Here is a 13,315-nt window from a genome sequence, read left to right on the forward strand (position 1 = left end):
TAGACAGAAGATGAATGAAGGTCAGCAGGACTAAGACAGAATATGTGTGTGTGAATGAGAGGGAGGACAGAGGAATGGTGAGGATGCAAGGAGTTGAGGTGGCGAAGGTGGATGAGTTTAAATACTTGGGATCAATAGTTCAGAGTAATGGTGAGTGTAGAAGAGAGGTGAAGAAGAGAGTACAGGCAGGATGGAGTGGGTGGAGAAGAGTGTCAGGAGTGATTTGTGACAGACGAGTACCAGTAAGAGTGAAAGGGAAGGTCTACAAGAGAGTAGTGAGACCAACTATGTTATATGGGTTGGAGACAGTGGCATTGACAAAAAGGCAGGAGTTACGGCTGGATGTGGCAGAGTTAAAGATGTTAAGATTTGCATTGGGTGTGACGAGGGTGGACAGGATTAGGAATAAGCATATTAGAGGTTCAGCCCAGGTTGGAAGGTTTGGAGACAAAGCCAGAGAGGCAAGATTATGTCGGTTTGGACATATGCTGAGGAAGGATGCTGAGTATATTGGGAAAAAGATGCTAAGGATGAAGCTACCAGGTAACAGGAAAAAGAGGAAGGCCTAAGATAAGGTTTATGGATGTGGTGAGAGGACATGCAGGTGGGTTGGTGTGACACAGCAAGATGGAGAGGACAGGAAGAAGTGGAAACAGATGATCCGCTGTGGCGACCCCTAATGGAAACAGCCGAAAGAAGATGAAGATGATGATGGTAAATAACTTTGCTAGGGAACATGTCCAACATGCTGAGTAAGACCTAATTTTGAAGACAGTATTAATACTTACAACCATGGTAAACAACTGTCTCCGTATGCTGTACACGTGCAGATATCACAGTTGTAGGACTTAGATTATGAAAATTATGATATTTTTTCATATTTTGGTAAATAACTTTGGTAGGGAACATGTCAACATGCTGAGTAAGACCTCATTTTGAAGACAGTATTAGTACTTACAACACAGTAAAAGAACTGTGTCTGTATGTTGTACACATGTACAAATATCAGTTTGTTTAGGACTTGGGTTATGGAGAATTATGATATTTTTTCATATTTTGGTAAATAATTTTGCTAGGGAACATGTTAACATGCAAAGTAATACTTCATTTTGAAGCTGACATTGAGCCACACAACTTGTGGCACTGATATGTAGTCTGTCTGTTACAGGCGATGAGTTATGTTTTGTTTAATATTATATTTCTCAATCTGCTAATCATATTTCTGTGAATATTTCAGTCAAGGAGCATCACACAGTAATGGCTAATGTATCATTTTAAAGCTGACATTCATACAAACAAATTACAAATTGTATGGGTCTACATGGTATGTTCACCAAGACATTGTGATTTTACCAAAAAGGTAAAAAAATATACATAAAATCATCATTCCTTGGCAAATATTTAATGATGATTTGGATACACACTAACATTTATAACATTGGAAGGATCAGTGTCTACTGAACAACTTTCACTTTTAATTTTTTAGTCTAGCTCTTACGGTTAAAGAGTTATGAACATTTGCTTTCTATATGGCATTACAAATGGATTATCTGAAAAAGAGCTTAGGCTGCACTTTTTCTCCTATGGTGCAAGTCAGCAGTCAGTATTTCCTGAGCTGCTCCGGAGTGAATGAGTTAACAGAAGGACCAAACAAGGACATTCCAACAGAAGGAGCACTAATGAAAGACTTGAAAGGCTCAGCAAAGTCACATAACCACATCCAGTTGCGTCTCCGTATGGTATACCTGAACCAGAGGAATATGAGGTACCTTCTCTCCGTAGCATGGGATTTCAACCTCATGGATGCACTGGAAATAGATAACAGAGTGGCCACTTGTGAAGATCATCTTTTATAGTCCTCTACAGAGATGGACTCAGAGAGATTTATAAAGCTCCTTGGTCAAATCCCTCCGCAGTCTTGTAAAGTGCACAAAATAATTCAGGAACCTCAAGACAAAGGTTGCTAAAGCAAACATGCACTTTTCAAATCTGTTTAATGCCCCCGAGTCTCTATAAGGGGGGATTGAACACAGGAGCTTTGCGTAACTAGCTACTTTTTCGTGGATGCCACCACAACCATAGCATTAACAGATACTCCTTTGCTCCATTTGGGTCTGCCTTTTGGTGGTGCCAAAATCTTGTCTGAACAATCAGGAACTAGTTTGACAGAGTCCAGCTCCTTCCATGCCCAGCAAGAGTCTGTCAAAAAAACTTGTCAGCTGGGGGAGTCACCCAAGACATAGATGTGCCACAACAAAAAACTACCAGAAATACTGACTCCTCCAAGGAAGTATTATCCAAGGACCAACCACCTTTCTGCTTGAGGATCTCATTAATGTCTGCAACTGAGACACCATCAGGTGAGGTCTGGGGACCCTTCCTCTTCATCAAAGTCAGTATCCTCAGTGAGAGATTCCAAAGGGGAATCTATGTGCCTCCTTTTGCACATTTTCTTATGGAAACCTCCCAGCAGGATGTTCTGGGGAGGTGCTCGAAGTGGGGGAAAATTCCTCCAAGGGAACTGTCTGGACACTAGATGTTATTGGGTGTCACTGTGGAACATATCTGATGAGCTCACAGCTCAGACCCACTGAGGGAATGCATGTAGAGATTCAAAAAGGAGTGAGAGATCGGATCTCTTGGACAAGAGAAAACCCTCTCCACCACCTTGAAGGCAAATGGGCCAGGAGAAGCTGTGGTCAGTCGCCTCAAATCCAAAATCCATCCATGCATCAAGGAGGGAGACGGGCCCAAGCTAGCTAGCGCTGACGCTTCGAGGGGCAAGGACAGTTTGACAACATCGGAGTAGGTCCCAACCTCATGGATCTAATGCCGATGCTTTGGCTTTGAGAACCATCTTGGACCGAGAAGATACAAGCAGAGTCAGTCAAGGAAACTGTCTGAGAAGACTTAACCCTCTTAGGCTCCGACACCAATTCTCTCTCTCTGGGCTTTTCCGTCCAATGGCTCTGAAACCATGGGATGGATTCGGAGAAGGAAATATTACTATATGGGAAGTGGAAGGGAGGCTTTCAGCTCAAACAGAAGACAGAGACAGAATATCCCACATCTGAATCTGAGCTCTGAGGAACATTGCTCATCATCCTATCCACTTCCGCCTCTGAGAGGCTTCTGTAGGACCTGACAAATGAGACAGTGGAATGTGGCCTAAAGTGTTTCCTCAGGGTGATTTGGAGAAGGGGGAAAGGGAGCAGAGGAGAAACAGGCTCAATCACAAACTTGGATGACAGTTCTGGGAGTCTTTGAAATACCAGAGATCAGATCTGAGGTTTTGGATCCGACAGCTGAGACAGAGATTTAATTGATATAACTATCGAATCTGATGGCTTAGGATCTGAAGTTCTCCTTTTTGCATCTGAAGGTTTAAGATCCATAGATCTCTGAATTTTTTGAGGGGCTTCTGAAGTTGTAGATTTAGAGGGAGTCTAAGGAGATCTAGGAGGAGATCAATTTCTAGACTCCAATGGAGCTTTGGAATGTTTGCTGGGGGTTTAAGCCCTGGAGGAGGAAAAAAAGGGTAGCAATCCCTTGATGACCAACTTGTTCCTCCTATCTGCAAAAGCCCTAGAGTTAAAAGCATCACAGATGATACTATTAGTATTAAGGTAGGCTGCTCCTAGACAATAAAAGCACTCACTGTGGGCATCAAAGTTTGGAATTTTGTGCCCAAAGGAAGTGCATTTTTTAAATCTTGTTGGGCTTCTTGGCCATATTATAGAAAAAGAAAGATAAAGACTAAGAGAAACGTTTTTATATTTTAACAGCAAAGAAAAACTACCATCAATGGTAGAGGCAGTTACCTTAAAAAAGGATAGGAAATAAGTAAATGAAAGCAGAGGAGGTAACATTGGTACACAATGAGAAACTACTCGACAAGGTAGAAAAAAAAAAGAGAAGTAAAGGAAATTACTGACAGAAACTCTGAACACTAAAAATATAAAGAGGGAGGATGAAGAGAGATTAAACAAACAAGAATCCTGAAGAAAACTACTCACAAATGGGCAAAAGCTTCTGAGAGGATCCGCATCCTTGAGAGATGGTGGCAAACGAGATTTGAGGTACTGTACATTAACAAGGCATTATGGGTAAAGGGAGGAGCTCAAGAGTTGGATTTGTAAGTCTAAGATATGCGGTCGAGTCAGATCCGATGTCGGATCTGTAACCCATATGTTCAGGAAGAATGAAAATGACATCAGATCAAGCAGTTAACTTGAAGTTCTGTAAGTCCAGTTGAGGTAGTTCGGAGGGGTGAAAAAGTAAATCCAGATGGGAATCTAGAAGCCATAGGGGCTTCCTTAAGTGAGGCCTGAGCAAGGGAAGCAAGATTTGTCTGGGGAAAATAATGGCTTTTCACAACAACGCTTTCTGAAGAAATTTATAAATAAAGGTAATGGGAAGGAAGGTGTATAAAAGTCTGGGGGACCACAGAAACCACAGCATCCCTTGAAGACTGTCTGTCATGAAGGATCAACCTATCTCCTCTTTCACCTTTCCTATCTCAAATTCAACCCAAGACCTGCTCCTGCTCTTTATACCTGACTTTCTCTACACATCTCCTCATACTTTTATAAACGTAAAAAGAAAAAACTGTTGATCGTATATTTTCAGTTTAAGGTTTAATTTGTTTGAGTTCATATACATTGTGTATTACTTGAAATGTTTCTTTTTGTTATTGTGAATAATGTATCTGGGGCTTTTCTCCCCGGGCCTCCATTGAAAATGGGCTCATCTTGGCCCAATGGACTTTCCCAGTTAAACTGCAAATAAATAAATAAAATCAAGGTGAAGTAGCTGTTGCACTTGGTGTTGAATGGGGATGCAAAAAGGTCATAAGGCTGGCCCAACAGGTGAAGATTCATTAAGATAATATAGCATTTTGAGATCACTCTGGAGGCATACATATAGAACTGCTGAGCCTGTCTGCCAGACAGATGGCTTTACTCAGAATGTGCACTGCGACTAGAAAGTGATGCAAAACTGCCCATTGCCATACTCTCATGGCCTGTCTGAAAAGGGGGTAGGATTTGGTTCCTAACTGCTTGTTTATATACCATACTACAGAGGTGTCTGAACTACCACCACTCCAGGAGTAAGGCGGTTCTGAAATTCCTGCAACAGGAAAAAAATCACCACTATCTATAGCATGTGTAGATTGGCCTCTGTCCATGTTCCTTGGGCTATTCTCCCCTCAAAATGACCCTCACCCCCCAGAGAGGAGGCATCCATGCCAACTGTTGCTGATGGAGATGGAAGCACAAAGAAAATCCCCCTAGCAACTGCTGAGGAAATTAACAACCATCTGAGATGAAATATGCAAAGCTGGGTTATGAGCACTAGAGCAGAGGAGTGACCTGAAAGTTGAGACCATTGAACACTGAGCATAAATTGCAATATTCTTATGTAAAAGCATGAACAAGTAACCATGACTATAAAAAATGTCATCAGTACTAGGACTCTGAGAAACAATGAGGTTGGCCGAATACGTCTTTGCAAAAGATTATTGGATCGCACCTCAGAGGGATTGAATTCTGTCCAGAATTGGCCTGAAGTCATTGTTTTTCCTTGGGAACTTAAAAGGAATCTATTTCAGATTCCGCACCTTACCTAGTTTGTTTAAAATCTCTAAATCCCCCCCCCCCCAAAGCAATAACTTCTTTTCTTCCCACTTTTAGCAGGTGGTTTGTAACACCTGGCAGCAGCTGTCATTAAAGGGGGTGGTGGAAAACCTAGATATTACCTCTTACCCATTTGCCCTGCAATCCATGCAGATGAGTGGAGTGAAAACTTCCCAGTCCAAAGAGAAATCAAATATTTCACAAGTAGGTTTTCTAAACTACAGAGATTTGGGTCCCTCTTGACTTATGTTAAGGGTATCTTTGAAGGGTTCTCAAATCTAACACCTATGGCATACAGGGTCTTACTTTATTCTTACACACCATTAACCTTTCACCTTGAGTCCAAACAAGGTAGATCTATCAAAAAGGGTATTGGTAACAGATGCCTTACAATTGTCCACAAAGTCACTACGCCAAGACCAGGGATGACGTCTTACAGTGATGTCTGGGTCCATTGTTCTAGTTGCTCCATCAGCTGCATTATGTAACAGGTGCACAAATAGGTTTGTGATAGTCAGCATAGTAGCTTCAGTGGTCTCACCATGCTTCCCACACAATGTAAAGCCTGATGCTCCACTAAATCTATTTGGAAGATTTGCATGAATGTCATGAAATTCAATGCCCTCAAAGAAAAAGTACCAGAGCCATAAGCAAGTTTTCAAATTCTGTCCAAAGCTCTAAACTCCCTGTTAGGTAGATGGACAAGTGCTGCATCATCTGTTCCAGGAGCCACCAGCAACAGCTGACAAAGACCACCAGAGGGCCTTTGGACCACAGCTCCCTATCCTTAGGTGGGTGTAAAACTGTCAGGTTTACGTGTTTTTGTTTTCTGAAGTGTCTGGTTCCTGCCATGCCCTCCTGGTGACTAAATCTACAAGATGATCAGCAGGAAGGGCCGCCAAAGAGGTAGAGGGTGCAGAATGGTAAGACTCAAAAGAGCACCTCCTTCTTCTGGTGAGAGGGACGGCTCAGTTGGACAAGATCCCCTCTCTCTCATCAGTATAAGAATGTCATCAAAAGTATGGTCTTCAGGAAAGGATTCCAGGCAGCCCTCTCACTCATCCAAGTTGGTCTGCAATACAAACTCCTTCTTAAGGGGGTCCACAGGCCTCCTTTTACATGCCCTTTTCCTGGGTATAGGACTATAGAAATTGCTATCACTCCTAGGACTCTGACTGACTCCGCACTGCTTTCCTTAAAGCCATCCTATGTGCTAAGTCCTTGGGACTCATGATGAACAGGCTGAAAGACCAATAAGTGTGTGACAGGAGCTGGAAACTATATCAGTGGAAGACCTATCTGAGGCCTCAATGGCGTGGCTATCATACTCTCTTACAGCCTCAAAAGCCAGTCCCAAATCCGACTCCCAATACCTTCAAAAGCCAATTGCAAATCTGTCCGCATCAGAGGTACCCATCACAGAATTGTGCTTGTCCCAACCAAAGTAGATATAAGTAGCACCACAGAGGAATGCCCTAAGACCGAGGACCCAAATGGTCTCGAGGTGAGGAATTTTTCAGATGCATCAAAGACCAAGGATTATGACACCAAGAATGGACCCAAACAAACTGGTGTAGGACAGAGTTAAAGACTCAACATCATGCAAATGTCCCCAGCATTTTATCCATATTGAAGGTCTTGGTGTCAAGTGAACTGGATGAGTAACCATCAGTGTTAAAGTAAGGATACAAATCAGCACCAAACAGCTAGATTCTGGGCGATGCCTCAGCTCCAAAGCCATCAGTGGTACTACAGGAATCAGGAAGAAGTGAATACAGGTGTGGATGAGTAAATCCAATTAGCCCTTGAAACAGAAGAGAAGGATGATGCGCATTTCTATCTGTACATTAAAGAAAACCCTCATCAGCTGTTTCCAATTCATTTAAGTGGTACTCCAAAAGGACTCATCAAACCTAAGTGAATAGGTAGAAGGTAGTCTGGAGGTGAACTAGTACAACAATTCTCCCTCTGAAGAATGCCCACTGAGCTGTCTAGTACTAGACTTGTCCATTAATAACAAAGGGTTCAGAGATCGATGGAGGGAGAGACTTTTTGCATAGATGTTGGTAATGCATGCTTGCCTTGGAATTTTTGGGGCTGTGGAAGGGCCTGCCTCACCAGGCTTTCTCTTCTCCACTGCTTTCTTTTTTTTCTTTTCTGGTCTGTCCCACAGAAGTCTGGTTGTCAGGTCAGGGGGTGGGGGCCTTTCAATAGCAATTTGCTTCAGTGTTCCTCTAGTGATCAAGACTCAACAACCTTACATAAGGCTCAATCTGCATCCAGGTTCAACAGCCCCAGGCATCCCACAAAAATATCGTAGATGCCCTGAGCTGGGATTTGGAGGCTACATTTCAAGGTCTTTTCCATAACAAATGATTAAGTACTGTACTACAACACTGAAAACCTAATTACACAATATAATATCTATGTATGAGATCTGAGGTTAGTGGCAGCACAGCAAAATTAGGGGAGAACATTTCTGAAGGAGCAGAAAGATAGGAGCACTAGCAGAAGGACAGATTGGTTCTGACAAGCAGCTCAGTACACAACAGTCTGATCGGGTGGAGGAATGAAACAGAATCATAGTTTTAATGTTATCTAACAGATGATCATCATCATCCTTGGCTTTAGAATCAAGCACCTTAAGCGGAGTTAGAGTGCATACATTCCAAAACTGAATTATGGTATAACCAAGCCTAAAGGTCTGACAGCTAAAGCACTGGATGTATAAATTTCTTCCCAGTGACCTCTTCTTTCCTCTCTGAAAGAGTCCAAGTAATAAAGGAACCACATCCAAGGTAGATGGCACATCAAAGCTGCTGGGACAGGTTTTAAATTATAAAATAAACTAGAGCTACTGGAGTCGTATGTCTGCAGACCCTATAATTTTAAAAAGCAAGAAGAAATCCTACCCACAGGCTCTGGTAACACAAACATTGCAAAATATCTTTTTTTTTGAAAGAAGCTGCCTCTGTGGTTATCCAATTTAATTTGTTTCCTGCATTATCTTATTAAATATAATGTGCTTAGGAAACAGTTCAGATTATTGTGAAGAGGAATCTTCATGGTCAGACTGGATATATTAAGAACAATAATACTGGGAAGTACAAAAATATTCCCCAGACGGGATGAGGCTACTCCTTCCTTCTCTCTTGTTCTTAGAACCAGGGACTCTCACTACAAAGGATGTCTGTAACAGTAAAGACATACAGTGCTTCCCAAAACAGACCATTCCTGATGTTCAGGACTTACTGAAGTCTTGAAAATATACAGCAAGTAACATAACAGCAAGGCAGAACAGCCTCCAACTGGAGCTTAAGCCTTGGTAGCTGCTTCTTAAGGGGGTGCATATTTCTAACTTCATTCCATTACGTTTTGCTCATGCTTATCTAAACTAGTAAAACAAAAATCTAAGGCTGTAATCTCAGAAAGAAATGAGATACATCACTACATGTACAGCTGTCCTCTACAGACCATCATGACAAAACAAAGATACAGATCAAAACTAAACATACAACATTAACACAAGGGAAAAAAATCTCTCAAATTTCCAAGTACTAAGATAAGGCAAGTCTTCACTGTTACAGCCCATAAATACCCAAAACATGCAACATGATAACAATGTGTGGCTTCCTTTCACCTTTCAAATCAAGCAATAGAGAGAAAAGAATGCACGGTGCTTACTTTTTTCACCAGTATACATATCTTCAAAGGCAAATTCCAGCTCTCTCTGCCAGTCATCTTTAATTTCCATACGTCTATACGGAGGTTCAAACAGCTGAGGTGGCATCTGTGAAACTATCTGTCTTCGCCGCTCCAGGTCAACATGCTGCATCTGCTCGAGCTCCTTCATTAGTCTTTTCCTGTCCTTGAAATGGAATACAGTTTATGAACTCAAAGCACAATCTCCACTGCATGTTATACATTTAAGAGAACAGATCCACCATTACTACACAATTTGATGCACTATAATGTAGATCTTCAGCAGAATGCTTAGCAAGACCTCAGAAAAGAACATATTTCATTCATTATAAACTGCTTACACCATCAAAATGGTGGAGGTGCCCATTTACTTTTTATTAGCTCCATCCATGCAAAAAAAAAAAAAAAAAAAAAAATCAAAGGATTGGGAAAAATGAACTATTCAAAAAGACTTAAAAATGCCATTAAAATGTCATTATATTTTATGCTCAACTTCTGAGAGACCTGCTTGGCTACAATCATCTGCATTAGAAGCTGAAGTTAAGTGAAACTTGAAATAGTGTATTTTAGTTTCTGTTAAGTACAAACTTGCAGTTTTAAAAGTACTGTATTTCATTTTTTCTGTTTCCTAATTGTGTGTTTCAATGAATAGTGGGGCTGTTTGTGGTCTTCTCACTTCTTTGTTATCTGATATTTAATAGCCTATAGGGCTTCGACACAAAGTTTGAGAAATCATTTTATGCTCAACTTCTGAGAGACTTGCTTGGCTACAATCATCTGCATTAGAAGTTGAAGTTAAGTGAAGTGAAACTTGTAGTAGTGTATTTTAGTCTTCTGTGTTGGTGGCTCTGGAATTGCCCACCCCTCCTGCAAGTCTGTATTAGAACACTCCTCCTGGGTCCATCTCATTTGCTCACTTAACCAAGCACAGTGACATCATATTCTGAGTCTCACGTTCACTCTACTTAATACAGAGAAGATTTGAGAAGGCAAACCCACTTAGGTTCTTCCTTCCTCTCTCCTTGCACTTAAAAAAATTGCACTTTATTCATCTGCTTTTACTGTATTTGTGTTTCCTCCTACTTTATTTTGCTTATCTTAAAAGTACTCAATTTTATTTATTCTGCTCCATTTATTACTGCTTGGTAGTAGCCTGATTAAATTGTAGCTTTTATTCTAAGTCTTTTGGTTTAAGCACTTGGGCTCCATACAGGTTGTTTTACATGAAGAAGGCTTGTGGTCTGCACTGTTGTGGCAGGACAGGCAGCTTATATCCTTCTAAGCTGGGAATTGATGATTGAAGGCCCAGTGTCTGCTATTCTAAAAGTGTATTAGTTCTGACTTAAGCACTTGGGCTTCAGGCCAGTTATTCTACATTAAGAGGGCTTGTGGTCTGCACCCTTGTGGGAGGAGAGGGTGGATTCTGCCCTTCTGAGCTGGGGATTTCTGGTCACAGGCTTATTGTGCCTGCTTATTTAAACTGTTTCTTTCTGAAATTGGTGCGCCGTGTTGCTGTAGCATAGACCAGATTCAGGCCTCTGAATCTAGCTTTGTTTGTATAACTTGAGCACTGATACAGGCCATCTTTGTTTTGGAAAAGGCTCCCCTGTACCCTAGTAGCATGAGTGTGCAGTTAGAACTTGTCTGATTGAAGACTGCTGGAACAGGGCTCAGTTTTGAGCTTTTTTTCTGGTTAATTGGGTAACTTGTTTAAATCAGTTTGTTCGTTTTCTATTGTTTTACATCTATATATATATATATATATATATATATATATATATATATATATATATATAGCTATATACATGTAAAAATGCACTTTATTCATCTGCTTGTACTATATTTGTGTTTCCTCCTACTTTATTACTAAGGGAATTGAATACATCTCTGATCTGAGATATATATAACAATAAGTATCCTTTTCTGTGAATTTAAAGTGTTTTTTTGATTATATCTGCTTTATTTTCTGCAAAACAAAAATACTTGTTTCCCGCCTTTCTAAGCTAGTATAGTCCAGTTTTCAGGATAGTGCTGAATTCAGGGGTGTGTTACAAATCTCTGTGTTTGCCCATCCCTTACTTGGATAGAATGAAGTTTCTCTGCTCGCCTGTGAGACAGGAGAGCTTTCAGCAGCCTATCTGTCCCTGGAGGAGTGGTTTCAGCCCAGAAATTAGTAGTTTATTGGCCATTTTGGGCTAACTTCTATCTCTTTCATTTCCCTGCTATGAATACCGCATTTGCTCAGTTTTGCGTGCCAGGCAGTGCCGGTTAGCTAGGGTATAACTATTCCTGGCTCCACCAAGTCTCCTCTTCAATTTTTCTCTTGGAACTAGACAAACTTTCAACGTAAGCACTCAAGCCATTCATTTCTCAGCCCGGCACTTGCTCAAAATTTATAGCAAGCACTTATAAAACCCTAGCTCTAGACCCTCCTGTACTGTACCGAAGGACAAGGCTCTCTATTCGGCCCTACCAGTCACCCAGTAATACAGCTCACTGTACCTATCCAGGCATGTCCAAAGGGCAGTTTCAGGTGTACTCATCAGTCCAACTGGTGAAGCTGGGCATATTGAGGCAATGTTACAACTGCCTCATGTACACAGACAACCCTCTCCTCCTACCACCAAACACTAATACATACGAGACATGCAATTATACAGCCAAACTGGAGGCTAAGCTCTCTCAATCCAAGACTGGATCAGACAGTCAAGAGGAGAAGGAAAATACTTGCATCACACCACCGGTCTCACATAGACCCATTAAACCAGCACCGGCAAAAAAAAAAAAAAAAAAAAAAAAAAAAAAACACAACACATAAAACATACCATCATGCACCCACTTCAAAACTTTACTAGAAGCACACCTAAAAACATGCTGGCTATGCCCTTGCAACTCCCACTCTAATATCACCCACCCCATCCAACCACTACCTTTCTTTCCACTCCACTAACTACCTTGATTATAGCAAGCTAAGATGCTCATAAGCCTAGTACTTATTATACAGCCGGAACTTCTTATTTTAACATTTGTTAATGTCTGTTATGTACTTCACAGATAAAGATTTTAGTTGTCTACTGATGTACTATGTTCTTCATCTGAAAATATGTTGTAAGTAATTGCTATGTTAAATTGTTAATCGCTATGTAATCCAATGTAACTACTGTCCATTTATTTTAACTGTGGAGCCCCCCCCCCCCCGGGCCTCTGCTGAAAATGGACCTACGTCCAGTCGGACACTCCCGGACAACAAATGTAAATAAATAAACATAAATACATGAAAACATACTCGGAGGCTCTAAATAAAAATCTGCAAAAGCAACAGAGACCTGCAAAGCAAACATCCAAGCAATCTCCACCAAACACAAACCATGAAACACATACTTCACAAACCCAGTGTGCCATGCAATCACAGCCCTTAAGGCAAAATAACATACCCAACATACTAGTAATCGGTGACTCTATAGTCAGGCACACTGACGTCCCACTCACTAGGCTGAATAAGGAGAAGGTTACTGTTAGCTGCCTGTCGGGTTTCCAGGATCCGCCACATAACACAAGCACTCAGGTAACTCCAGAACAAGTACAAATATGACTCTGTCATTGTCCATGTTGGTGTGAATGACCTGCGCCGTACCTCCCTGGACTACATGAAAAGAGACATGGAAGAGCTCTCTGATCACGTAGCTCAGGCCGCTATGACCCTGACCCTTAGTGGCATCCTGCCCTCACCAAGAATGATACCACAGTATAAAGAAAAAAATCTCGACTTCAACAATTGACTAACTTTCTGGTGTCATTCGAAGGGGATCCAGTGTCTGTCCATCTGGGATGACATGCTCAACAAGGCACGCTGCTTCGCTAGAGACATCTTGCACCTGTCACCCTTAAGCTTTCGAATACTGGCCAAGGCTCTTGCCACATCCATAATGCCTTTTTCAGGCAAGGCTCAAAAGACAAACCCACCGCCGTAAATAGCA

At 41.4% G+C, this 13,315-nt stretch overlaps 1 protein-coding gene across 1 annotated transcript in view; it reads right to left on the reverse strand.

Annotated features, from left to right (window-relative positions):
- LOC122802138 (centrosomal protein of 295 kDa-like) overlaps window positions 1-13,315 on the reverse strand; it is a 700,586-nt gene that overhangs the window by 441,356 nt on the left and 245,915 nt on the right. Inside the window, exon 2 of the mRNA XM_044071819.1 lies at window positions 9,321-9,504. Coding sequence (XP_043927754.1) covers window positions 9,321-9,504 — 184 coding nt within the window. The remainder of the gene's footprint in view (window positions 1-9,320; window positions 9,505-13,315) is intronic.

Source organism: Protopterus annectens, chromosome 5.part0, assembly GCF_019279795.1.
Source record: "Protopterus annectens isolate FY-2018-M chromosome 5.part0, PAN1.0, whole genome shotgun sequence".
NCBI classification, from domain to species: Eukaryota; Metazoa; Chordata; order Ceratodontiformes; family Protopteridae; genus Protopterus; species Protopterus annectens.